The 27,297-nt window shown below is 53.7% G+C and overlaps 1 protein-coding gene across 2 annotated transcripts in view; it reads left to right on the plus strand.

The window, feature by feature from the left end:
- GRK5 (G protein-coupled receptor kinase 5) overlaps window positions 1-27,297 on the plus strand; it is a 233,900-nt gene that overhangs the window by 100,994 nt on the left and 105,609 nt on the right. For both annotated transcript variants that reach the window (XM_084995690.1, XM_001928584.7), the window contains exon 2: window positions 11,905-12,000. Coding sequence is in view for 1 of the 2 variants with exons in the window: in XM_001928584.7 (XP_001928619.1) it covers window positions 11,905-12,000 (96 nt within the window). In the remaining variant the exon portion in view is untranslated. The remainder of the gene's footprint in view (window positions 1-11,904; window positions 12,001-27,297) is intronic.

The following is a 27,297-nucleotide window of genomic DNA, read 5'->3' on the forward strand; positions in this document are numbered from 1 at the left end:
TCCCAGTGGAGGTCGTGCGGTCCTTCTCACTGTGGCTGAGGTTTTTCTGCTCTGGAAACTCGACTGTGGTGTGGCCATGAGGTGGGCCTGGGGGTGCTGCACCTGCCCGCTGGCCACAGGCCGCCCACGGCTCGCGCTGCGCCCAGGCCTCTTGCAACTTCAACACTGCCCTTCCTTTGAAGAATGCACTGGAGGTTTTAGGTTCCTGTAGCTGGTGGCTGTGGCACCACAAAACCTTCCGTGGTCAGGATAACTGTGTCTTTGACTCCCCGGGTCCAGTCCCACGGCGGGCAGTGCTGGCCCCATGGCCTGGGGTGTGGTAAAGACATGCAGCTCCCATCTGCCCACCAGGATTCTGCCCACCCTGCTGGGGGTGGTCCCTGTGAACACAGAAGCCCAGTGAACTGCCACTTCAGCTCCCGGGAGGGATACCAGGGCCTGCAAAGTCCTCCTTGCTTCACTGAGGTCTCTACGCTGTAGGGAGGGTCTGTATCCCCTCACGGTGAAGGTGGGGGCGGCATCAGTCCCCGGAAAGCACCTTTGGGTGTGAAGAGGCTCGGTGCCCCCAACCTCCTCCCTCTCTCATCCACCTGGGGTCCTGTGTCCGGTTAGGAAGGCTCTGGACACCCCTGAGGACACCACGGCCCCCTGATGCTTCTGCCCCAAGGAACCATGGACTCGGCTGCCCAGTGTAAACCACATAATTCCCATCTCGGGAGATTCTGGGCCAGAGGTGCCTTTGGCGCCCCTTGTGTTATGCTTTCCTCTGCACATTTCCATCGGCAGGTGGCTATAGGATAGGGGTGGCTCAACCCGACGCCACCAGATCCTGACCTCCTGGCCCCAGCGCTTTGAGACAGTGGGAAGGGGCGGGGGTGGGATGGAAAGGAGGCAGCGTGGTTCGGGGGGTGTCCAGGAAACTTCCCAGAAGCAGAGACCCTGTGGACACTGGATATTTCTAGAAAGATGACCTACAAAAACAGAATGAAGCCTCTGGCCCTGTGTTTGGAAGCTCCACTCCCTTGCCCACCACACCTGATCAGCTCCCCTGTTATCTGTGCCCGTGGGATCTTAAAGAAATACTCTCGAAAAAAGGGCTCTGCTGCCTTGATCGGGCACCGCCCTTCCCCTCCCCCGCTCCCATCCCAGATGAGAAAACTGAACCCAGAGGAGTGGGCCCATCTCCCTTTCACCAGGCTGCCAAGTGCACTGGCTTGGAGAAGGTCCCCTGCAGACTGAGGTCACCTCAAGTACACTTGGCTGGAGTCACATCCCTTTTGAAAAGGCTTGAGTCACTCGGTGACGCAGCCCTGACTGGCCCTATAATTGGAATCTTGCCTTGTTTGGGGCTGTGTGCAAAGAGACTGAAGCAGTGAGATGCCACACGCCCCCCTTTCCTTGGCGTCAGCTGGGGGTGCCATGCTGGCGGCGGCCAAGGTGGCAGAGCCCAGGTGGATGGGACAGCTGGAGGCGGGGAGGGCAAGCGTAGGAAGAAAGCAGGCACAGCGGTCACCTGCCTCCTCAGGACAACCAGCCTCCTTGGCATTGCCTGTGGCCTCTGCGAACACCCACGGCCTCCCCGTGGTGATATTTTCTGGAAAACCAGCCCTGCTGGCAGCGCTGTGGAAACTGAGTCCTAAAAGCTCACCTGCGTAGAAAGGAATTGAACAGATTCTTTAGCTCCACAGACGTCACAGGCAAAACTGTAACAGTACCTCCCCCTGGACCAGCTGTAGGGGCTGAGTCATCTCCCTCTGTGGCTGGGAACACAGAGAGCCCTCCTTCCCACGGACGGTCACTAGGATACCCGAGACCCTCCCAGACCTCGGTCCAGATGCGCTGAGAGCAGCGCCTCCAGTTTTCATGGTTCTCACCCCCTCGCACCCCCCAGATGTGTATTCTTAAGATCTGCTTTGCCGCACAACTTGAATGTCTAACAGATTTGGTCATCAGCATTAGCAGGACTTTTCTAGGCCTTGTGGCCCCTGATGACCCATAGGCCATTCTGTGGAAGGGGCTCTGAGATAGCAGGAGGCAGAGGCCCTGCTGGGGATCCCAGGCCCTCTCCACCCAGTGTCCTTGTGCCTTTAACCAGCAGTGCTCTAACTGTTCAGGAAGGGAGGGTGGCTGTTTCTGTGGTTTTGTTGGTGCTGCCTCTGGTTCTGCTTGGCACACCCTGGAGGCTTCTGCTCTGAACAAGCAAAGCTCGCTCAGCCGCTCTGTCTCGACCCAGAGCAAGGGCCAGAACTGACGGGTGGTGTCCAGGTCCAAGTCACGACACGTGGCCTGCTTGGAGAGGAGAGCTGAGCTGGCCAATCAGATTTGCTCCTTGGCGCGTTAGACTCAGAATCCTGGCAGATGGGCAGGGAGGGGGCTGCAGGGCCCTGGGGACTGGGGGCCTGATGGCTGCAGCGCAGTTTTGATACTGACCACCTGGAGTGAGCCGAGACTCCTCAAGACCACCCTCACTTCAGACTCCAGCCACAAGTCTGGGGGCCCCCAGGCCCCACACCCTTCTGACCAACTGGCTACAAATTCGGGGATTCCCCCAGCCCCCCTCAGGTTTGATGATTCACTCGGACGACTACGGGTCGAATCATAGTTGCAGCTGCCAGCCTACCCTACAGCCACAGCAACACTGGATCCAAGCTGCATCTGCGACCTATACCACAGCTCATGGCAATGCCTGATCCTTAACCCACTGAGTGAGGCCAGGAATCGAACCTGCATCCTCAGGGATCCTAGTCAGGTTCGTAACCCCTGAGCCACAGTGGGAACTCCTACAATTTCATTTGAGCAAAAAGACACAGATCTGAGCCATGAAAGGGGGTATGCACAGGGCTGTGCCACACTCCTGGCACACCAGTGGATGATCACCAACCAGGAAGTCCATCTAAGCCCCGTGCCCAGAGTGTTTATTGGGCTTTTATTGCACAGGCACAGTAGGTTGAATCACTGGCCATGTTGTTGAACTCAATCTCCAGCCCTCTTCCCTCCCCGAAGTCTGGGTACCATCATTTGGCTCAAAGCCACAACCTTTAACCCCATGGTTGGTCATTCTGGCATGATCAGCCCCAGACTGAGGCATCTTGTTCGCAGAGACTCAGGTATGGGTTGGGGGGCCCACCATGAATAAAACCCACACCACCATCGCTCGGAAAATTCCAAGGACTTGGGGGGGTCACCTCTTGGGAACCAGGGACAAAATCATTATACAACAATGGCCACTCGGGTTCTGTGCAAAGAGGCGAGTAAAGACCTGGTGTGGTCAGCAGAGAGGCAGGAGGGGCGGGGACCAGCCTGGGTTCTCCAGGTCTCCACGGCCTTCCTGTTCCCACAAACCCAGCTGCTCCTGGCTGTCTCTCCTTGGATTCCTTGAGACTCTGGTGATCCTGGTGGTAACGTCCCCCTTTGTGGGGCAGCTGCAATGCTCAGCTGCTAACCTCGGCTAGAACTGCGCTCGCCAACGTGATTGTCCAGTTTGAGCCCACAAGCCTGTCCTGGAGGAGCGTGGTCCATGGGAACACAGGCCTCCCCTTCCTGGGGGCCCACAAAACAGTCAGGTCCTCAGCGGACCCCAGCGTGCCTGTCTCCAGGGCTGACTCTTTCCTCTCTGGGATTCATAGCCAGTAAAGGTCCAAGGCTGTCCGAGTGGGACGGGGCACCCGGGAGGCACGCGGTGATTTAGGCGGGTGTCCAGGTGGGTCCAGCCTGCACCCCAGGAGCCACACTGGGGCCTCTGCCAGAGGGGTGGGTCCCTGAGGCCGTCTCACCCACCTGTACCCGCCAAGGCCACTGGCAGGCTTCTCTCTAGCGCCTCCCTCTGGCTTTCTGGAAGCAGTTGGTCCTCATCCATCGGCTCTCCCGCCCTGGCAGGTGGCGGGGTAAGTGGCTCTGTGGGTGTCATGTGCATGTGAGAAGAAGGCTGGAGTCAGATGGGACAGGGACCTGGGTTCTTGTCAGACTCAGACCCCAGGATCCCTGAATTTGTCCAAACCCCTGTGTGTGTCTTCAGATTCTTTTTAGACGTAGGCAGGGCAGAAATAACAAATCAGAGAGAGAGAGAGAAAGTGCCATGAAGAGTAGTCCCATCGTCCCATTTCCCACGGGATGTTCAAGGACCTTCTCAAGCTTGAGTGCACCTCACGGTCGCCTGGGAGGCTCGTTACAACAGACCCAAAGTTTCTTTTCTTTCTTTCTTTTTTTTTGGTCTTTTTGCCATTTCTAGGGCCACACATGTGGCATATGGAGGTTCCCAGGCTAGGGGTCCAATCGGAGCTGTAGCTGCCGGCCTACACCAGAGCCACAACAAGGTGGGATCCAAGCCGCATCTGCGACCTACACCACAGCTCACGGCAACACTGGATCCCCAACCCACTGAGCAAGGCCAGGGATCGAACCCGCAACCTCATGGTTCCTAGTCGGACTCATTAACCATTGCACCACAACGGGAACTCCAAGACCCAGAGTTTCTGACTCAGAAGATGTAAGGTGGGGCCCAAGGGTCTGCATTTCTAACAAGTTCCCCAGTGATGCTGGTGCGGCTGGTCCAAGGACTGCAGTGGGAACCACTGACTCAAGGGCATGAAGGAAGAAGCTCTTTGCGGCAAATGTAGTCTTCCTCAGCTTCCCCCAAGGAACCTTTCTCTGACTGATTGCTCATTTGTCACCAGGGAGGAAGAGATCATTAGAATAGGAGTCAGGACACCCGGAAACCCCTTGTGTGATTTAAGGCAAGGTTCTCGGCTTTTCCCTCTATTTCCTCACCTATCAAGTGGGTCCAATAACAAGACCCATCTCGGAGTTCCCGTCATGGCTCAGTGGAAACAAATCTGACTAGTAACCATGAGGTTGTGGGTTCGATCCCTGGCCTTGCTCAGTGGGTTAAGGATCTGGCGTTGCCGTAAGCTGTGGTGTAGGTTGTAGACGCAGCTCGGATCCCGCATTGCTGTGGCTGTGGCGTACATAGGCTGGCAGCTGTAGCTCCGATTTGACCCCTAGCCTGGGAACCTCCACATGCTGCGGGTGTGGCCCTAAAAAGCAAAAACAAACAAACAAAACCCAGAAAAGAAAAAAAATACCCCTCTCATGTGCTTGATGTGAGGATAAAATGAGAGGATGTCTTAACAAATTGTTCCCTGACCTTAGCAGTACAGGAAATGCCATATTTCTTTAACTTCCAACTCAAATACACTATTAAGCTTGATGAGAAATCCAAGGTCAATTGTTTTGCAAAAGTCTGTCCCATCCATTGCTAAGGATGACTTGAGAAGCCCAAGGGCTCAAAGGAGTCCAGCAAATAAGACCTTAGACGATCGGGGTCACCGCTGTTGCCGTTTCTGTCAGTGTCCCTTGGAGGAGGTGTCTCTGCAGTAGCTCCTGTGCCAGGCTGGTCCTGGGTCCCTCCCTGCTCAGAGCCCCTGGTCCCTGGGATCCAGCAGCTTTCCTGGAGCACAGCCCCCGCCCCCCATCATACTCTCTCCCTCTCATTCTCACTTCAGTCCTCAGCCTTCAAAGCACAAACACCTCCCTGGAAAACAGTACCAGCAGCAAGAATAACAGCCAGTTTCTTCCCCCACAAGGACAGTTTTCTCCTGCCAGTTCTTTGGCACGATCCTTTCATTCTTCGCCGAGGGCCCACAGGAACAAAAGAAACGTCAATTGGCTTCTTAGTAGCTCAGCCTGTGATGAGTGCTTGGCCCTGCGCTTAAGATATGGTAGCTCTCGATTACTTTGCTTCTTTCCCAAGCCCTGTGCTCCATCCCTGCTAGGACCTGCCCTCCTGCTGGCCACTCTCCTGCCTCCTGCCCTGCCACCCCCTTATCACGCTTCCATCCCCCCCTCTGGGGGCACCTGCACAAGGCCGTTGCTGTCTGCTGAGGGGGACCCCGGGGGCTGGAGAGACCAGAAATGATGAGTGGCAGCTTCCACCGGGGGCTGCTTCTGAGGAGCACCGCATCTTCCTGTCGCCCCCCTTTCTCCAGGTTCTGCCTGGACTCTTGCCCACCCCAGGAGAGGCACCTACTGCCCTGGTCCTTTGGTGCTTTTGCCAGAGCTGTGAGTGAGTAGAGGTCAGCCTGGGTCCCTGAGCCTGACATCTTGGCCTCTTCCCACCTCTGGCAGGAGCCCACCTGCCTGGCTTCTGGCCTGTATTGCTCCCATCCCTTCCCTGGCTGGAGCCCCCTTCCTCCAGGCGGCCCCCACCTGCCTGGCCACTCCCCCAGCCGTCTTGCTCAACTCTGCTCTTTGAAGCATGGAATGAGCTGGATGTCCAGAGAGGTGGCACTCTGGGCCCTCTCCTCCTAGCCTGTGGAAGGTAACCTGTGAGCAGCAGTGGGCTGATTGCTAAAGAAAATAAAGCTCAAGGATGCTGGAGACAAAGGGGCTTCGAGTCAGTACAGGTTGGAGAACATACATGCTCCTGTTTGCATGTGTGGTTCACTCACTGGCCCCATTAATTCCTCTCCCTGACCTCAGGTTTCTCATCTGTGAAATGGGCTGATACTACCGTAACAAGGATCAAACGTGTAATACCCAGCTCCATGGTGAGCCCACCGCAAACATTCTTTTACCCAGTCAGTTAACCTAACAACAGCTTGCAGTGTCCAGGCCAGTTGTGTTAGCTGCCCTACCCTCTGGAAGGACATGGAGCAGGTGTGGGCTGAGCTGGAAGAGGGTCGTGGGTACAAGGGGTCTGCATCTCAAGGGCAGCCCTGGAAGGGACATTAGAATGGGGGCTTGAAGAAGGAGCAGAGCTTCAGCAGGCAGAGGGGTCTGCTCTGGGGGTCAGAAGTCTGCCCTGGGTCTCACTGGGTCACAATGAGTGTGTTGGCAGTGCTCCGTTCTTTTTGGGTCCCCAGGGGAGGATCTGTGTTCTTGCCTTGCCCAGCTTCTGGAAGCCACCTGCATCCCTTGACTCGTGGCCCCTTCCTCCCTCAAAGCCAGTGACAGCTGGTAGGTCTTTCTCGCTTCGTGTCCCTCTGAGCTGACTCTCTTGCCTCTACTCCGACAATTAAGGCGTCTGTGGTTCCTTCCGGATCATCCAAGGTAACGTCCATATCAGTATCCTTAACTCCCTTAATTCCCATAACCCAACATATTCCCAGGTGCTAGGGATTAAGAGATACTTTGGGGGAGCACTATTTTGCCTACGTAGTTCCTGCCCTGCTCTAGGGGCTGAGGATTTAAGAAGGAGGAGGAAGAAACATGCCCCCGGTGGGGCCGGGAAGTCTGTGCCCTTGGCCTGGGGCAGCCCCCACATGGCTTTATGGTACCCCCTCTTCATAACTCCATCCTCTCTGTCACATCCTCCAGGTGGCCTTGACTCACCTTCTCGCCTCCCCCACTTCTACCACTCTTGCCCCGTTATTAGTGAGTCTCCCCATTATTATCGAGTCTCCCTATAACCCAGCACTTCTCATTAAGAAAATTAACACATGGAGTTCCCATCATGGCTCAGTGGTTAACAAATCCGACTAGGAACCATGGGTGTTGGCCATCGTGGTCATTAAATATGGCAGCATCTCTCCGTCTCAGCACCATTGACACTCTGATCCCATTGGTCTTTGCTCTGGGGGCTGTGCTGTGCACTCTACGATGTTTAACCATCTCTGGGCTCTGCCTGCTGAAGGCTGGGAGCACCGTCATCCAGTTATGACAATCCCAAATGTCTTTACACCCTGCCAAGTGTCCCCTGGAGGACACATTGCCCAGGAGTTGAGAACCACTTCAATAAAGCTTCTGATGTTTGCTTTCCTTACTAGATGGGGCATCTTCCAAGAGGAGGAAGCCCCAAGAGGGTCACACCCCATCTGCCTTGCCTGCTACCACGTCCCCAGCACCTGCATAGACTCAGCATTTAGTAGATGCTCAACACATATTGGTTGAAGGAGTTAATGAATTTGTGTTAATTTTCTTTTTTCTTTTTGTCTTTTCTAGGGCTGCACCTGTGGCATATGGAGCTTCCCAGGCTAGGGGTCCAATCGGAGCTGTAGCCGCCAGCCTCCACCAGAGCCACAGCAATGCGGGATCCAATCCGTGTCTATGCCCTACTCCACAGCTCACGGCAACTTCGGATCCTTAACCCACTGAGTGGGGCCAGGGATTGAACCCACAACCTCATGGTTCCTAGTTGGATTTGTTAACCACTGAGCCATGATGGGAACTCCATGTGTTAATTTTCTTAATGAATAAATTAAGAAAAATTTAAAGTGTGTGTGTGTATAAAATAGACTCCCGTTTCCATAGCCTGGCTACCTAAGAATTGCCTGGGAAGCCTTTTCGGTAGCCACATTCCTGGGTTCCCATCATAGAGTTACCAGCCTGATGGGGTGCAGCCTGGGAGCCCATGCTGTCAAGAAGGCTTCACCAGTTCCTCAACAAGGTAAATGTAGAATTATCCGTATGATCCAGCAATTCTGCTCCTGGTTATATACCCCAAGGAATTGAAAGTAGGCACTCGAATTTTCAGAGCAGCAGCGTTCACAGTAGCCACAGTAGCCAGAGCCAAGCAGCGTTCTGTTTATCGATTTGTCAACAGACAAAGGGATAAACAGAATGTACTCCACTGTAATACACACAGTGGAGTATTGTTCAGCCTTGAAGATGGAATGAAATCTCACACGAGCGACAGCAGGGGCGGACCTTAAAGACAGCTGCTAAATGAAACCAGCCAGTCACAAAGGAGCACATGCTGTGTAATTGCACTCCTGAGGTCCCCGGAGTCGACAAATCAGAGACACAGGAAATAGGATGGTGGCTGCCCGGGGTGGAGGGGAGTGGGGAACTAGTGTTTGGTGAGTACAGTGTTTCAGTTTGGGATGATGAGAAGGTGCTGAAGATGGATGGTGGTGAGGGCTGCACAACAGTGTCAGTGTTCTCAATGCCACCGAATCGTGTACCTACACATGGTTCAAAGGGCAGGTTTTCTGTGACGTATGTTTTAGCAGATCTGGGAATGAGCAGTGTAGGGATGAATGTGGGCGAGGAGGTGCAGGCTGGCTGAGCTCCTGTGGCCCTTTGGTTTTAAGCCTTGGAGCCCAGCTGATGGGATGGGAGCCTCTGATTTGGCTGATTTCTTGGGAGGGCGGCCCTTCTCTGGGGGGGGGTATACCCACTAACCTCTAAAGCATGGGGGCCACCTGTTCTGCTCACAATGCCAGCTGCTGCCCAGCTCCAGCTGGTCCTTGCCATGTGGAGTGCTGGTTATGGGAGAAACCCCAAGTCTGGAAGCCTATGTGAAATTCCCTAATGTTTAAATCTTGATGCCTGGTTCAGTGAACAGGCAAACACACAAGCTACATGTGGGTCAAACAACAGCTCTTCAGGTTGGGGCCATGGGGGCGTCTTTTCTGGGAGGCCTGAGCCTCCCCGGAGAGCTCAGCCTTCTGGCTCCTCTTCCCAGGTTGCACTTCTGAGGTCTGCTGCCAGCTTTCTCTCTGATCCGCGAGGGTTTCCTTGGCATTCAATGCACCCGAAAGGGAGCTTTGCAGACAGAAGGGTGAGCATCAGTGCTCAGGGTCTGATTCTGCTCAGGCTGGGGTCGTGCCTCTGCCGTGAGCGAGCTGTGGGGCCGGAGGTGGCTCGCTTCTTTCTTCCCCATGCCTCAGTTTCCTTATCTGTCAAGTGGGAATAGTCATACTTCTGCCCAGGAAAGTTAGTGCGAGGACTCGGAAGAGTGCCTGTGAGGGGCTTGGTCCGGGCAGGGCCAGCAGAAGGGCTGTGCCCTGGGCACAGTGTGTGATGCGAATTGGCCCTGTTGGAGTGGGAGCTCAGGTGGAGCGGGACAGGCCGTCCGCTGGTGGGTTATGCAACATCGGCGTCTCTTTGCCCATCTGTGATGTGCCCAGTGATTTCCTCCTCCAGGAGTCATTCTGAGGATTAAATGAGATAATGCTCTAACGTGCCCGGCCGCAGCGTGTGCCTGATACATGTTCATCCCGACCCTCGGAGCCTGAGGCCTTTGACCTCTGCGGACACTGGAGAGGGGGGAGCTGGGCCTGGGTAGCTGGGCTGAAGACCAGAAATGGACTGTGTCCTGCCCCCTCGCCATCAGCTCCCTCTCCTCCTCCCCCGCCACCAGGGTGGAGTCCTGGTCTCATTCTCAGAAACCCGCCCGCTTGCTCTTGGGGAAGTGGCCCCCCTTTCCAGGGCAGCTGGATGAGTTAGGAAACTCTTTTTTTTTTTTTTTTTTTTTTGTCTTTTTGCCATTTCTTGGCTGCTCCCGCAGCATATGGAGGTTCCCAGGCTAGGGGTCCAATCGGAGCTGTAGCTGCCAGCCTATGCCAGAGCCACAGCAACGCAGGATCTGAGCCACATCTGTGCCCTAGACTACAGCTCATGGCAACACCGGATCCTTAACCCACTGAGCAAGGCCAGGGATCGAACCCGCAACCTCATGGTTCCTAGTCGGATTCGTTAACCACTGCACCACGATGGGAACTCCCAAGTTAGGAAACTCTTTTTATGGAGCCCAGCTCTGTGACAGCCCCGAAAACCACTGGGCCGGCGGAGCGCCCAGAACCTAGGTCCTCTGGGCGTCCCTGGGTTTGCTGGCTGAAGAGAGGGGCCTTGTCCTGCCCAGACCCCCTCTGAGGGTCAGAGACAGGGGCTTACACACCCACCCAGATCGGGAAGCAGGTCCAGGGTGCAGAGGTCCTGCTGAAGATCTTGTGTCTCTTGAACCGGGCCCCAAGCTGTCCAGGTGCGTAGGGGTATTGAGGATAGGCCTCAATACTTTGGGGCCTTTTATTCTTGGAAGAGGATAAAAGGCTCCTCAAAGTCCTGAAAGGAAGTTCCTGTCGTGGCTAAGGTTCGATCCCTGGCCTCACTCAGTGGGTTAAGGACCCAGCGTTGCCATGAGCTGTGATGTAGACGAGGCTCAGATCCCACATTGCTGTGGCTGCGGTGCAGGCCAGCAGCTGCAGCTCCGATTGGACCTGGGCCCTATGGCCCAGGAGCCTCCATATGCAGCGAGTACGGCTCTAGACACAAAACACAAACAAACGAACAAAATACAAAGTCTTGAGGTGCTGAGGGCCCTGAAGGGCTCACCAAGTGATCGCTGGTGAGTCCCTGACCAGTGGAGTCTAAGGGCCACTCCGGGGGCAGGTGGGGCAGACGATAGCATCTCAGGTTCTGGGGGGTCCTAGCCATGTGGCACAGAGGTCCCTCCAGATCCAAGATGCAAGTGGTGGTGGGCTCAGCGACGCGAAGGCCGGGGTCAGCGTGCCCTTGATGTTTGCACATCTGTTGGGGCCGTTTGAGCGTTCTGGCGTCTGTGTCCACTGTCCACGGATAAGGAGTGTCGAGATGATGGGAACAGCCTGATGGGGTCCGCCAGGCTCCTAACTGCCTTGAGAAGCGCGTCCTCTGAGACCCTGGGGTTTGTGAGGAGGGAGAAGAAGGGGTACTCAGAACAAGTGGAAGTTGAAGTCCTTGTCCCCAACACCTGGCCTCCAGCTGGGGACGGGGACTCTTCCCTAGGAAACAAGAGGGCAAAATGAGCTGGTGAGGGGTCTGCGGTTCACCCACTCGTGAATCCATTTCACCGGGATTTCCCCAGCTGGCAGGCCTGGCTGCTGCCCTTGGAAGGCTGTGGGCTGGTCTGGGAGGATACCAGGCACCCAGTAGGGCTGCACAGCCGTGGGAGATGCGGAGGAAGAAGAGGGTGCCCAGAGTGGGTGATGGAAGGGGCTGCTGCTGCTGCGGGAGGGGGTGGCCAGGCCCGGGGGGTGGGGGTGGGGGGAGCCCGCAGGAAGAACACACAACCTGCTGCCCGTGGGGCAGGGGTGGGTCCCTGCCTCCCAGCCTGGAAGCTGGTGCAGGGGCTCCCGGGGATGGGACGTAGGCTCTGGAGCCTGGGACACCAGCGTCAGCTCCCGTCTTTCTCCCTCATCTCTGCAGGGGGCGGAGGAAAGCGCAAAGGGAAAAGCAAGAAGTGGAAGGAGATCCTGAAGTTCCCTCACATCAGCCAGTGCGAAGACCTCCGGAGGACCCTAGGTAGGCCGTCCGCCTGGAGCGCGTGCCGGGAAGGGCAGGGCGGGGGGAGCCGGGAGTCCGTTAACCCCCGAACCATCTGTACCGTGAGTCAAAGACACATCCATTCATGCAGTCAAGCGATGCCAGGTAGGCACTCCAAAGCCGACCTCTTTGCTAATGGACATGAAGATGTGCAGCCAACATCCATCAAGTATTTGGTGTGTACGGGGCAGGATTGCCTCCCAATTACCCTTTGAGGCAAGTGCTATTACTTTACTCCACATTTCAGCTGGGGAAACCGAGGCACAGAGAGATGCTGTAAGTGACCCAAAGTTGCACAGCTTGTGGGAGGGCGGTGGAGGTGGGTCAGGCCCAGCACGGAGCCCCCACTCAGCTTTCTAGCCGTCCTCGCGGGGCCCGTGGGTCCCGCCCTCAGGAAGCAGCCCCAGGCTTTGGCAGCTGTGGGTGGGGTTGAGCTCTGGGCTCCCCTTTCCTCCTGCAGGGATGTGGTTTCTCAGCGAGGGGCTGGCCCACTTGGCAGCACAGCCCTGTCCTCTTTATCCAGCACCCACACGGCCAGGTGCCTCTGGCAGTGACGGGTAGCGGGGGTGTCTCCCAAGGGGCTGACCCAGCCAAACGCAGCAAAGGCCACCTGCTCCCAGGACCCCTCAGGACACAGCTGTGGTGAGGAGCCTGTGGGACTGGTGGGGGCCCTGGCCCCCTCTCCCCTCTGCCCTGGGGTGGGGCCTGCCCCCTTTCTGCATGACGGTGTCTTATGTGCTCTTGACTGCTGGAGGTCACGGACATGCCAAATTCCCTTTTTTGTACTCAGATCTGTTGAGCGTGGACATAGGCTGGTGCTGTCGGCCAGCGCTGCACAGGGACTTCTGCCCGGGGTCCTGGCTGAACTGCCCTGTTCCTGCCTCGAAGTGTGAGCAGGAGCTTTTCTGAATGGCTTCTGCCTGTGGCCTGGCCTCCACCAGCTTCCCAAGCCAGGTGGAACTCACATGCTGTCCCAGGCCCGCTCGGTCCTCGCCCCCGGTCCCACCCTCCAGATTCTTTGGTTGTGCCATGACAGCAGCTGACCGCTGTTCGCTCTGTGCCCCCCCCTCCATGCCCAGCCCGGAGGAGGAGCTGCCTTAATTGGTGTTTATGAGGGAAAGGAAGGCACGTGCAGCCCACGCAGGCGTATGTGAGCAGGGAAGAGGCAGGGGGTGCTGAGGGATGGGGAGCTGGCCTCTAACCCACCTTCCGTCCTTCAGCCTCAGGTCGGAATCCCCATGGTGCTCTTGGGGCCAAGGGTGGAGTGGCTAAGAGATCAGGGCCTCTGGGGCCAGGCAGACTTGGCATCAAAGCCCACCCTCTCCCCCAGCCACCTGCCAGGCTGCTTAATCTGGCGGAGCTTCAGTTCTGTCAGCTGAAGGCAGTGATCATGGACCAGTCAAGTGAGACCATGTGTATAAAGGGCCTCCCTGGAGCCTGGGACCCCTCCCCTTAGCAGCCGACTTCCTTTCTGGGAGGCACGATGGCTCCCACTTGGCTGGGCCTCTTGTGTTGTGAGGGTGCCCATGTTCACCCTTGATCTGGGGGCACATGGGGCAGAGTCAGAGAGAGGAAGGGCTTTTCTCCTGGGGCTGGGAGCATGTTGGGGAGGGTTTTGCCCCTGACGACGCACAGCCAGCCTCCAAAGAGAGGAGAGGAGGGAAGGTTCCCCTGGGATCTGGGGAGAGCTTTCCGAGGCCGTTTTGTTCTTCATGCTCACTTAGGCCTGGAGAGAGTGGGGCCTGGGGATGGCGAGGGGCGGGGACCTCAGATGCTGTGGTCTCTGCACATCCCTGGGGATCCGACCATCCTCTTCATCCAGGGAGAGCACGTTTACCTGCTTCCAGAGGCCTCTGCTGGATGCTGAGCCCAGCGTTTCCTCAGCAGGCCCTGGGAATGGCTCCCACTCAGCTTCAGAGCCTTTGTGAGTGCTGATTTGGAAGAGAGAGCTTGAAATAGCAAAGGACCCTCCAAGGAGGGGGAGCTGTGCAGAGACCTGGGGTAACTGCCTGAGGGCCAGGCCCACCCAGGAGGGGCCCTGCCCGGGGAGCCCATTTGCTCCTCTGCCTTTGGGTTAACTGCCAGCAGGTGGTGGTGCCAGGCGTGCTCCGCGGGCACAGCTAGGTCTAAAGGCCACTTCCTCAGAGAATTTAAATTAGCTTCCGGCCAGAGTCTTTCAAAACATCCTGTCCCCTTCCGTCAGAGCACCCTGCACCCCGCCCCAGCTATTATTGGATGTCTCTTTGCCACTCGAGTGTAAAAGTCTCTTCGGGAAGGATCTTTTAAATTGACGCTGTGTCCCTAGGGCCTGCTCACAGGAAGTGCACAACGGATGAGTGAGTGCAGAGAAAATGAATGAAGCAGTGTGCGTGAGGGAACTCTGAACTTCTGCAGTGTTTTAAATAAATGGAGGAGCGTTGAGAGTCATGCAGGGAGCATTCATGTATCTGCCACCTGGATTAAAGAAATTTTAATATTTTGCTGTATTTGATTTATATGTTTCTTAAAAATGGAAACCACGGGGCACAGTGGGTTAAGGATTTGACTGCAGGAATTCCTGCTCAGCGGTAATGAACTCAACAAGTATCCATGAGGACGTGGGTTTGATCTCTGGCCTCACTCAGTGGGTTAAGGATCTGGCATTGCTGTGAGCTGTGGTGTAGGTTGCAGACATGGCTGGTATTCTTTGTTGCTGTGGCTGTGGTGTAGGCTGGCAGCTGCAGCTCTAATTTGATCCTTAGCCTGGGAACTTCCATATGCTGCAGGAGTGGCCCTAAAAAAAAGAAAGAAAGAAAGAAAAAAAAACAATCTGACTGCAATGGCTCCGGTCACTGCAGAGGTGCGGGTTCCATCCATGGCCCTGCACTGTGGACTAAAAGGATGCTACAGGAGTTCCCATCGTGGTGCAGTGGTTAACGAATCCGACTAGGAATTATGAAGTTGCGGGTTCGATCCCTGGCCTTGCTCAGTGGGTTAAGGATCTGGCGTTGCTGTGAGCTTTGGTGTAGGTTGCAGATGCGGCTCGAATCCCGTGTTGCTGTGGCTCTGTCATGGCCTGGCAGCTACAGCTCCGATTGGACCCCTAGCCTGGGAACCTCCATATGCCGCAGGAGTGGCTCAAAAAAAGGCCATTAAAGAAAAAAAAAAAAAAAAAAAAAGGATGCTACAGCTATGGCGTAAGTTGTAGCTGCAGCAGGGATTCAGTCCCTGGCTGGGGAACTTCCATATGCCAGGAGTGAGGCCATAAGAAAGAAAGAAAGGGAGAAAAATGCAAACATGAAGTATAGGACTTCCTATTCCAGACAAGATAGAGTAGACACACTGACTCCTATCCCTCCCTACCAGCGACAGTCAAGAGCTCTGGACATCACATATAAAACAAATGTAAGGGAGTTCCCATCGTGGCGCAGCGGAAACGAATCCAACTAGGAACCATGAGGTTGCAGGTTCGATCCCAGGCCTTGCTCAGTGGGTTAAGGATCCGGCATTGCCGTGAGCTGTGGTGTAGGTTGCAGATGCAGTTCAGATCCCGTGTTGCTGTGCCTATGGCTGTGGCTGTGGTGTTGGCCGGCAGCAACAGCTCCAGTTAGACCCCTAGCCTGGAAACCTCCATATGCCGCGAGTGCGGCCCTAAAAAACAAGCCAAAAAAACCCCAAAACAAATGTAAGAAGATTCTGAAAGGTGGTGAGAAGGCACACTGGCTGGGAGATCGGGTGTGAGGAATGACAGCCAGGGAGCCCTGGGTTTTCCTTTTTGCCTCCGTTGTACCCCAGGGACCAGGTGCTGGAGAAACTCCCCACCTGAAAATGCCAGTAGGTGCAAACAAAATAAAGAAATAAAAGCCTGTTCTCTCTAGACAATGGCCTGGGGAAGGGGCAGCTGAGCTGAAGTGGCCCCGCCGGGACTGTCACATTTCTGCCAGTTCACACCAGCAACGTGGATGCCGCCCCTCCTGCCTTCCATCTCAGCCTAATTCCTGATTCAGAGCCCTGCAGAGAGGTTCCCCCCACCTCTACCCACCCCACCCCCCGGCTCAGTGCCCCCCACTCGAGCCCTGCTATCCGGGAGGCCTCCCCGTAAGTGCCTCAGATGTTCCTCACCTTCCACGGGGCCCGGCCCCACCCCCTTCACTTCCAGTTTGGGGGCTTGAGGGACCCTGGAGCGGGGATTCGCTTCTGTGCTTTGCTCCATCCGTGGCCCCCACCCCACAGGCCCCATCCCCATCTGTCACTCCAGGTCCATAAACGGGCCTCTTGGCAGGGTCCACTCCCCTGGGAGGGTGTGAGAAACGTGCGTGCTGGCGTGTGAAAATGAATTCCTGTGTTCTCCTAGAGGGCATTGAAAAGACTCTGTGTGAGCGCAGTCTCGGGGGGGACAGGAAGGCCGCCATAAACCGAGGGGCTGCAGCTCGTGGCAGCGGCCCTGGCGCTTGGGCCTTCCTGCCTGTTTACAGTCCGTCGCCCCGGTGTTTGCCCAGCCTCTGCTGGGGTCCTGCTGGAAGACTTTCTTCAATAAAAATCTCATTTCTCTTCTAGACCCATACACAAACCAAACAGCGGCAAATGCCGCATTTATTTTTCTTGTGGGGACATGAGCTCACTTTCTGAAGCTCTTTGGGAAGATGCCCTGGAGCAGGCGTTGGGCCAAGGCGACAAGGCCCTTTTGGGCCCAGAGGGCCCCGTGGGAAGGCTCTTGCTGCTCAGAGGGGAGGATGGAGCCCACGGGGGCCCAGGGCCGCAGCCCCTCTGGATGGCTCAGAGCGGTGGTCTGTTAGGACCACGCCCGCTCTTGCCCTCAGCCCTGCCCTGCCAGCCGCAGCCGTCTCCCCCAGCAGCTGGGGTGATTTTGAGAAATGCAGTCTGCACCCCGTGGATCCCCTGCTGAAATCACTGCAGTGTTCTCTCTCCCACCTGGAATAAAACACAACCTCCCTACTGTGGCTTAGGAGCACTTTGGCCTTTGTGTGAAGCTTAGGGATCCCTTCTCAGCATAAGGCTTTTGCATACATACAGTACAATACACAGGGTTCCAAAGGAAACCAGTTCTTTTCAGGTAGTCATTAGATAGCTTTAAGGATATTGAAATATATGCGCATTTTTGTTGATACTTTAAATAATAAGGCTCAGCACCTGGTCTAATAGCTCTTGCAATTCTGAATTAGGGATGCACCTAAGTGATGTTTCCAGATTCCTGCAACAATAAGTGATGTTTCCAGATTCCTGCAACAATGGCAATTTGAATAGTTCTGCGATTTCTGCCGTTGATGAGTCGCAGTCACTGCTAACATTACTCTGGGTTGTGATCAACCTTCATCACTCCAGGAAGTACTCATTTCCACTTAGAGGCTGGTGAAGAGAGAAGTGACTTCCTTCTCCTTCCAAGTTCATGGACCCCCTAAATCCCATCCATGGACCTCTTGGTGATGCCCTTCCCGCACTGCTCTTGAAGAGCCGGCTCCCGCCTTTGTCTGCCTCGCGCCCTTCTCTTCCATTCCCTTTGCGGTGCTGGTTGCCTTTTTGTTCTTTGATGACCCCAAGCTTGTCTTTAGTCTGGAGCCTTTTGCACCTGCGGTTCCCTCTGCCTGGGATGCTCTTCCCTACACTTTTTCCGGGGGGCCTTTAGGTCTCAGCTCGGTATCGCCTCCATGGGGAAACCTTCCCAACTAGCCTCTAGAAAGGAATTGTGCTCTCCCTAGAACTGCTGTCTTGCCCACACTGCTGGGTGTTAATGTCCTTTACTGCAGTCGTCTTTTGTTTAGTTGTTAACCTGTGTGTTTTCTCCCCTTCCTGCCCCCTCCCTCTCCCCCACTGGACTGGATGTCCTATGGCAATTGTGACTGTGTCTTGTGTGGCTCACCACTAGAACAGTGCCCGGCACACAGCAGGTGGTTCATTAAACACTGGGTGAGGGAGTGAAGGAATGAATGAAGTGAAATATTGGAAGTGAGGGCTCTGTTTACAACATTTGTGACCTGTGCTGGCCATGCCCGAATTTAACCTTAGTCAGTGGTTTAAATGTAGAGTCCTAAAAGTTTAGACTTAGGAGGCACCTTAGAAAGTATCTGCTTTCCTGCTCCCTTCCCCCAATCCTTACTAGACCAATGAGGAAGCTTAGCACCATCAGAAGGCTGGGGTCAGAGTCTCAAGTCCGCCCCGTGGGGAAGGCAACGTGGTGGCTCCTGGCCCAGGCTGGTTTCCCCTGAGGCTGCAGGTTGAGTAATTCTCTCTGTGATGTTAAGTTATTACAGACTTCTCAACTCGGGTGACTGGAGCGCTTCTTGTCCAACCATCCATTTCAGACCCAAGTCTGAATTTCAGAGCCTGTCCATCTTCAAGAGGACAGTGGAGGCTCCCAGCATTGTGTTGACTCATGAACATTTTTGGCATCAGCCCCCAGCCAGTCCTCAAAGAAGAGAGACTCTTTAGGCCCTCGGATGGAGGGACAGTTCTGTCTCTTTCTTTCCTGTATCGCCTAAGTCGGGATGACATGGTTTATTTGCTTATTCACTGAGTACTTATTGGGCACTTATGGTGTGCTACCTGCTGGGGGAGCTCAGTCATGGCTGAGCCCAGGACACTGGTGAACATAAAAAGGTAATAACAAACTGAGGAAGTTCCATGATGGAGGGACAGGTTGCTGTGTTGGAGAAGAGCGTTGAGAGTCTTCCATCTGTCGGGTACTTCCCTAGAGGAAGTGCCATCGCTCTGAGCATCTCTGAACCTCTCTTTGTGTGAGCTCCCAGGGGCCATGGACCATGTCCTCTCCACCTTGGGGTTTCTGTTACTGGCACAGTGGGTGGGTGGATGGGTGGGTGATGGGTGGATAAAGGGACTGAATGGATGCTGCTGTCCTCCCCGGCCTGGAGGCCGTAACTATGATTGGCAGCAGTGAGAATTAAGACAGAAATTCTTTGCCGTGTATATCAACTTCCAGTGTGATGTCCAGACATGAGTAACTGATTTTCGACAGTCCTGGCAGAGAGCAGACAGACCACGGAGGAGGAAGCGTTCTCTAATGTCTTCTTGCTGAAACATCAAATAATGGCATTAGTTAAGTAAGCTAATTATAAGATGCTTAGAGGGCCCAAATCAAAGACCTTCTCATAATGTCCAAAACTTGCAAGGCTGGAACGTTATTGTGAAGATAAAAGATTGTTGAGGTCTGCAAATATTTCTCAGTGACGCAGAAAGTTCTGTTGGGCAAAAAGTGTGGCATTTTTATTTATTTAGCCCAGGCTCATTGCGTACTTTATTCTTTCATTTAAAAAAAAAAAGTAGGAGGGGGCTTGAGTGAAAGAGTTGATTATTCCACTGTCTGGCAATATTTCTGTAGGAACTGTCCAAAAGCTATATAATAAATCAAGGCCCCGTCCCCACCTCCTGGCGGGACTGACGTTTACGAGGAGGCCGTTCACAGAAGGTGGCTGCTGCTGTGCCCTGTTCCCATATAGACAGACATGGGCCGGGCGAGGTTTCGTTTGCCTTGTGCAAGAGCCTCTTGCCAAAGTCTTAACTCTTTCCAGGAGCAGAAGCCCTAGGCTATGGGGGATTCCTAGAAGAAAATGTAGACTTTTAAGCTTAAAGACCAAAAAACCCAGAATACTGTGCTAATGCAAAGACTGCCTTGAACGAGCCTAGCACTGGACGGTTCACTTGGCATCGCTCATGGTATTTAAACAAGAAATCAGCCTGCAGATGTGTGTTGAGCCCCTACTGTGTGCTGGGCATTGTTTAAGGCGCAGGAGCTGTTCCACTGGCCACAGAAGCAGTGCAGTCTTGGAAAGGACTTGGTCATTGGCATTAAGGTCCAACGGTGGCTCTGCTGCTCCCAAATGTGTGACATGGGGCAAGTTGCTTAACTTCTCTGGGTTGCAGTTTCATTGTCTATAAAATGGGTGACACTAATACCAACCTGGTAGAGCTGTTGGGAGGACCAGCAGAATGCCTGGCACTTGCCGTCATTGTCATCAGCGTCATCATGGTGCTAGTGGGGTAGGGCAAAGGTTGAAGGCCTTGGAGTTTCCCAAAGAAGCTGAATTGGCTACAAACGATGAGTGCGGCCAGCTACTTCTGTGCTGACATCACATGGGTCCAGTGTCCCCAGGGACCTCTGCCCTTAGAACATTCAAGTCCCTGCCTCTAGCCTCCTCTTCCTGGAGGCCACCCTGCAGCCATTCCTGCAGCCTCGGCCCCACAGCATACTCAAAGAAGCCGATTGTGTCACAGTGTGTCCTGACTCCTGGCCTGGTAGGTTTCTTTGCAAGGACATATGGATGTTCTGGAAGGTTGCCCCTGAGGAAGGCATAGAGGTTGGGGGGACTTTATCTTTAAGGTGATTTTTTTGAAGAGGAGCCTGAACTGGTGAGTTATTTGTGTAATTAAAAGTTGAACGAATAAAGACCAGATCTGCTGCCTGTTCCACAGTGGGGCAGTGGGGTTGGTGATGCCATTTCCCTCTTTTCTGGTTGATTTTGTGTCCCCCGACAAGTCCCTGGGCTCTGGGAGGATGGGCTGAGTCTTGCTATCTTGCACCTTCTGCAGGACTGTGGCCGAGGGCTGCTGCCCGCTTCTTCTGGGATGCTGGCAGGCAGGGCCCACCTTTACTCCTTTAGCAGGTGCAGTCCCAGGGCCTTGGATCCTGCAAGGGTTTGGAGGGAAGCCATGTCTGGATCAGCTCTGTCCGACCCTGGACCTCATCCCTGGGGTCTCTGGCATCCTCCTGGGCTGCTCAGTGCTGTGCTGTGACTGGTGGTGTCCCCCCCTCACACAGCCCCCAGTCTCCTGCCCGCACATTGTCGGTGTTCACTGAGTGGGATGGGTGTCCTGGGTCCTTTCCCAAAGATGTGACAGGGCAGGGCCGTGCTACACATAGCCTCCCTTTTTCTCGCTCCTGCTTAAGGGCTACAGGTTCCCTGGCAGTGCCAGGCATGCGTCAGGGTGAGGAGTCCAGGCTCCAGGGACAGGTCTGTGTGACCTGGTCCCCTTCAGGCCTGCCAGGCTGGCACACAAGCTCTTGATTTCGTCGTCAGGGAAACCAAGTCTTTCTGCAGACGTCATTCCTGTCCTTGGGGTGATAAGGGCGCGTCACGTCTGTCGTTCTGCCACTTGTCATGCTCTGATAAGGCATAGCATCTGCTTGTCCTTGGAGGGCAAGATAAATTTAGATGTGGCGGATTTAGAACATCAGGTGACCTGTTTGCACTTAGGAGCTGTAGCTCTTAGGAGGGAGAGGGTGGCCTGGCTGGTCCAACAGTGTGATGGGCATTAGTCTCCTCACCTCCACCAAGACTGGCAGCCACTTGAAGAAAAGGGCTGGATCCTTGGCGCCCAGCCCAAGCTTGGCTGCGAGCAAGATGCTCGGACATCCTGGTTGGTGGGTTTTCAGGTTTGGAGCTTCTTAGAATGGAGCACTGCTAGGGATTTTGCAAATGATCAGAAATTGTGACTTTCAAAGGCTGCTCTACAGGGAGCACGAGAGATCCAGAGCAGGCTTCTACGGATCAGAGTTTCTTTTTACCTTTACTTTTGGGGCTTCTGTGTAAGACTTTATTCCAGAGTTAAAACCAAGTTTGAAATCCACTGCTCTAGGCCAGGTCTTCCATTTTCCAGATAAGTAAACTGAGTCCCAGAGAGACAAGTGACTTGCCAAGGCTCCCCGGTGACCTGACTTCAGGGCAGGCACTTTTCCCTCACAGTCTTACTTGGCTCAGGCTACCATAGGAAAATGCCATAGACTGGAGGGCTTACACAACAGAAATGTATTGTTTCCCTGTCCTGGAGGCTGGAAGTCCAAGAGCAAAGTGTCAGCAGTATTGTTTCCTTCTGAGCGCCCTGAGGGAGAATCAGCTCCAGGCTTTCCTCTTAGCTTCTCATGGTTGCAATTTTCAGCATTCCTTGGCCTATAGAAGCAGCACCCTAATCCTGTCTTCATGTTCATGTGGCATTCTCGTGTGTGTGTCTGTGTCTATCCACATCTCCCCCTTTTATAAGGATGCCAGTTATATTGGTATGACATTGGATTAGGGTTCACCCTAATGACCTCATTTTAACTTGATTACCTCTGTAAAGACCCTATATTCAAATAGGACCACAGTCTAAAATACTAGGGCTTAGGTCTCCAACATATCTTTTTGGGGGTCACAATCCAACCCCTCAACTCCACCTTCTTACATGGTTGGTGGAGGTCAAGTTCGAGGGGCCAGAGGATCTCAAATCCTACCGAGTCTGAGGGTGGACCCTTCCTTCCTTCCTGACCCTGGCTCTGGGTTAACCCTTGCAGGCCCAGGCTGACTGCTTCCCCACAGGCCACAGGAATGTCTACAGGAGGATTGACTGCTTTCCAAACCATGCTGCATGGTGCTTTTTTGTTCCCTCTTTTTATTGTTGCTGTTATTGTCCAAGTAATTCTAGTTGGCAAATTACTTTGCTAAAAAACTCAGGAAAACACTCATGAAAGGCCACCCATCACTTTACTGCGCAGCTATAGCCTCAGTTAACACTTTCATGTAATTCCCTCTAGCATTCCCCACCCCTGTGCACATACCAAGGTTTTCTTTCTTAACTTTCTTCTTAATATAATTTCAAAAATATTTTCCCACGTCTGTAAAAACCTCCAGAAACATGATTTATGTTTTTCCATTTGACGCATGTTCATTGAGTGTCAGGCGTTGGCGATACATCAGTGAACAAAACACAAAATTCTTGTTCTCGGGGGCTCTCTGGAGGGTGAGCGCCAGTGAACAGTGGGGAACCAGACTAGTGCCCTCCTCCCAGCACTGGCCTACGGTCCCCGGTCTGTCCCTGTCAATGGCTTATTTATATCCTAAGGGCAGATTCTTCCTGTAAGTTATGTTGAAATTGGGAGAACATTATAAATCAACTATAATAAAAAAAAACTAAAAAATAAAACCATTAATTAGCTCACAAAGTAAAAGAGCTGACACTAACAGGCAATTTCTATGATCTCTGCATTAATTGCCTACTCTGGTACATGAAGGTGAATTTAGATAAATAATAGAACTGTAGGAATAGGTTATTTGGGTGTTTTTATATTGTCTCATGGTAAACTTGTGCATAGCCATGAGCCACTTGTGCTTATAAAAGATTTTACTTCATTAAATGATTTCTGCCTCAAATTTTTGTGTTTCCAGCATTGGCTGTTTCTAACCTTTCATTTGTGATCTCAGGGACAGAATGTGATGAAAAAATAAAACTGTTTTCAGAAAAAAAAAAATTATCTTGAAAATAAGCCCCCACCCATTACCCTAGCATGATTTTTAAAGCCTTCCTGTCTACCCCGTGTCTATGTCACACTTGGAGGTTTTCTTTTTTCGTTCTTCACCGTGACATTGAGATCTCTGGCTCAGAGGTGAGAAAGCCCACATGGTCTTTTTGATGGCAGACACATTTAGCTCAGCCCAAGCATCCTCTGCCCCCTTGGCTTCCTCTGGAATGTTCTGTTTCCAGTGTGCTGTTGCATCTGCAGATGCTATTAACCTGAAATGGGCTGGTGATGGACAAAGCGGGCGGGGTTTGGTGAGCACCTTGGCCCCGCTCTTCAGCCCTGATTCACTGCAGTCACAGGCATGAGAAGGGCTTTTCTGTCCATTTTAAAGCCTGTGGCTGAAAATGGGAAAAACAACCCCTGCTTGATGCAGCAACGGGGACCTCAAACCTGCACAAGAGGCCAGCTGACCCTGAGCATGACAGAGTTCTGCCCCATAAAGGGACACTAGGACAACACTCCTGATGCTCTCTGCCCAGGCTCTGTTTACGGAATTCATTTCCCAGGCTCTGTCTGTTCAGCTGCACCTTGGCAGCATCACCTTGGCGTCTACCTTGGCGTGTTAAACACCCCTTGTTCCGAGTACTCCAGAGCTAGCACCCAAGAGAGAGTTAGGAGGAAAAAAATGTGGGTGGAGGGGTATTTGGGGCCAGTATAAACTTTCAACTTAAAACAATAATGACAACAACAACAACAACAATGTATTCTCTAAAGAGCTCCTGTGGGCATGAGCTCCTGTTGACTTCTAGCTGCAGTCCCTTCCAGCCCGTGTTAGCAAGGAAAATGCAAAATGAGAAACATGCAAAGCAAATGCTGCATTTTATTTGTTCAGGATTTGTTTGTTTGTTTCATGATTGCACTGTCTTTGCATCATGTTTAAAAATTATTATTTTTTTACAGCCACACCTGCAGCATATGGAGGTTCCCAGGCTAGGGGTCAAATCAGAGCTGGAGCTGCCAGCCTACACCACAGCCACAGCAACAAAGAATACCTACACTGCAGCTGTGGTGACCCCAGACCCTTAACCCACTGAGTGAGGCCAGGGATTGAACCTGCATCCTCACAGAGACAATGTTGGGTCCTTAATCCACTGAGCCACAATGGAAACTCCAAAAATTATTTTTAAAATTATGTTTTCGTTCTCTTACTCTTTACAACAGTAATATAACCCCATTGATGAAATTTCCAAAATATAATCAAAAATGAGGAAAATAATAATTGCCAATGAAGAGTTTCCTGGTGACTCAATGGGTTACAAATCTGGCATTGTTGCTGCTACGGCTCTGGTCACTGCTGTGGTACAGGTTTGATTCCTGGCCCCAGGACTTCTGCATGCCACGGGCATGGCCAAAAAAATTACTGGTGAAATAACCACTGTTAACATTTTGGTCTGTGGCCCTTTCCTAGTTTGTTTTGCATAGAGAGAAAGAATTGCACCAGCTGTCTTTTGTTTTCCTGCCCAGAAGTTAGGTACCATTTGAAACTGAAATATATGCTTGTAGAATGAATCCCCCTGGACTGGGAGGCAGGAGACCCATGTGCCTGTGCTACTCCCTTGATTCTGTGGCCTTGGGAAAGTCATTTTCACCTCAGTTTGCCCCTCTTTAAAATGGGAATCTGGTCATCTCTCCTACCTCGCTGGATGATCAAGTGGCCAGTGGAGTTACTGGGAGGAAGCGCTGTACAGCGAGCTCTGCAGATGGTTGCTAGCCATTTTCAACTTGGTCACCTGACCCTTTCATCTAAAGCCACCCCTATCTCTGATCTTGATGACAATCAGCACCCTCCCTCTGGCTGCCCAGAGACCTGGGAGCCCCCCTTGCTCTCCGCCCTGCCATTCTCGCCCTGTCCAGTGCAGAGAGCCCCGCCCTGTGGCTCTGCCCCCACCCCACCTCTCTGGCAGCCCCTCGCTCCGCCTCCCCACTGTTCTCCTGGCCACCACCCTCTCTGGCCTGCATTCCTCCAGGCGCCTGTGTTTCTTACCAAGCTCTACACAGCAGTTCCCACTAAAACATCCATCTGATCATGCCTCTGCCCGCCGCTTCAGTATCTTTCCATGGTTGTCAGGATGGAGCTGTCCCTGCCCTGCCTCACCTGCCCTTCCTCACCCCTCCAGCTCCAGCCTCTCCTATCTGGCCCACTCAGCCTGTTTTCCTAGTTTCCTCCCTCTCCAGGCCTTGGCCCAGCACGCAACCCTAACTCTGCCTGGCCGTTGACTCCACCTGTTCTCTGCCTTGCAGGCTACTTCCTCCGGGAAGCCTTCCCTGGCGACCTCACCCGCCTGGGTCCCGTCCTCATCGGCGGCTGTCTGATGCTTGACCTCCCTTGACCTCAGGGTAGAGCGTGGATCTGCCTGGCACTGTTTGCCCAGCACCCAACATGAGTGCCTACCCTGCATCAGGCCCTTTTAGCATCTTGCTTTTCTTTCCGTGCTCGGACATTTTTGCCTTCATCGTCCCAAATCCTGGAATGATTACTGATGGGTCTGACTTTTCTTAGGAGTTCTTTTAAAAGGCTGTGGAAATGGGGGTAGAAAATGGTCTTCACTTTGTCAGTTCTGAGGTAACCAATTCCATCAGAAATGGATCAGGAGGGGTTCCTGTCGTGGCACAGCCGAAATGAATCTGACTAGGAGCCATGAGATTGCAGGTTTGATCGCTGGCCTCTCTTAGTGGGTTAAGGATCCAGCGTTGCCGTGAACTGTGGTATAGGTGGCAGATGCAGCTTGGATCCCATGTTGCGTGGCTATGGTGTAGGCCAGCAGTGGTAGCTCTGATTTGACCCCTAGCCTGGGAACCTCCATATGCTGCCAGTGAGGTCCTAAAAAGTGAAAACAAAACAAAACAAGAAAGAAAGAAAGCAAAGAAAAGAAATGGTTCAGGAAAGAGATGTCCAGTTTTACTCCCCAAGGGCAGTGACCACTTTGATCAGAAATGGTTCAGGAAAGATGTCCAGATTCTCTTCCTTTTTGGGTCCCCGACTGCCCCAAGAGGCAGTGCAGGAGAGCTGGAGGGAGGGGTGTCTACTGCTAGGACCACTGTCATGCTGGCCCCCTGTGGCTGGTGGGCAGAGGTGGGCACAGAGGTGGTGCTGCTCCAGGCCTTTGGCTGAGCCCAGCTTGAGGCAGAGCAGGGTGCTGAGAAGGGCTTTGCTGAAAGATGCTATTGTCAGGCTTGGGTGTCAGCAACCCTGGGAGTGCTGGACAGCTGTAGGCATTGTGCTGATGCCTCGGGCAGGTCAGCTGGGACAGAGCTCCTGAGGGGCTCCGTCAGTTTGGGTCGGAGGCAGCGGTGAAGAACGTGAGTGGCATCGGAGAGACCTGGGTGTGAGCCGGGCTCTGTTCCTGACTGTGACTTCGGACAAGTGATTCAGCTTCCCGGATCCTCAGTCTCTCTGTCTGCTGAAGGGGAGGGGAGGAGGCGTGCCGAAGGATCGCATGGAGGCCCGCCTGGGGAGGGCGCTGCCCAGGGCCTGGCTCACAGCGAGGGCTCGCGGGCCACTGATCCGTCCCCTTCCTCCTCATCATCGCTGTTGTCAACAGTCCTCTTCGGTTCAGACCTTTGTTTCTTGGTTTCCCGGCTGGTGGTTGCCAGGTCCTGCTGGTTTTAAGTTTATCTGTTCATTCATTCGTTCATTCATCTGTTAAGTCCTTCCTCTGTGCCAGGGATCCGGGGAGCTGCCAGATGGTGGGGAACTGCTTTCTGGAGTGGCTCTTGGCAGCCTGGCCTGGGCCAGGTATCTCCTTTATATAACCCAAATAGAGCCCTTTTCTCTTAGCCCCACATCTCTACAGACTTAGAGGTTTTAGATGGTTACCCCGCCTCCACCTATACCCCCTTCGTCAAAAGCCGTCTCTTGTATCCCTCTCCCTCCAACTCAGATGCTTAGGGTGGTAGACCCACTGCTTGTCTTTCACTCTGGGCAAGGCCCAGCACAGGGTCCCGAGCTGTTCCTAGTTGGGGAGACAGGGCAGAAGGCACACACATGGTAC

Source organism: Sus scrofa, chromosome 14, assembly GCF_054392235.1.
Source record: "Sus scrofa isolate SSC_HxYL_T2T_F1_AM1 chromosome 14, Sscrofa_HxYL_maternal_Yorkshire_Landrace_v2.0, whole genome shotgun sequence".
NCBI lineage: Eukaryota > Metazoa > Chordata > Mammalia > Artiodactyla > Suidae > Sus > Sus scrofa.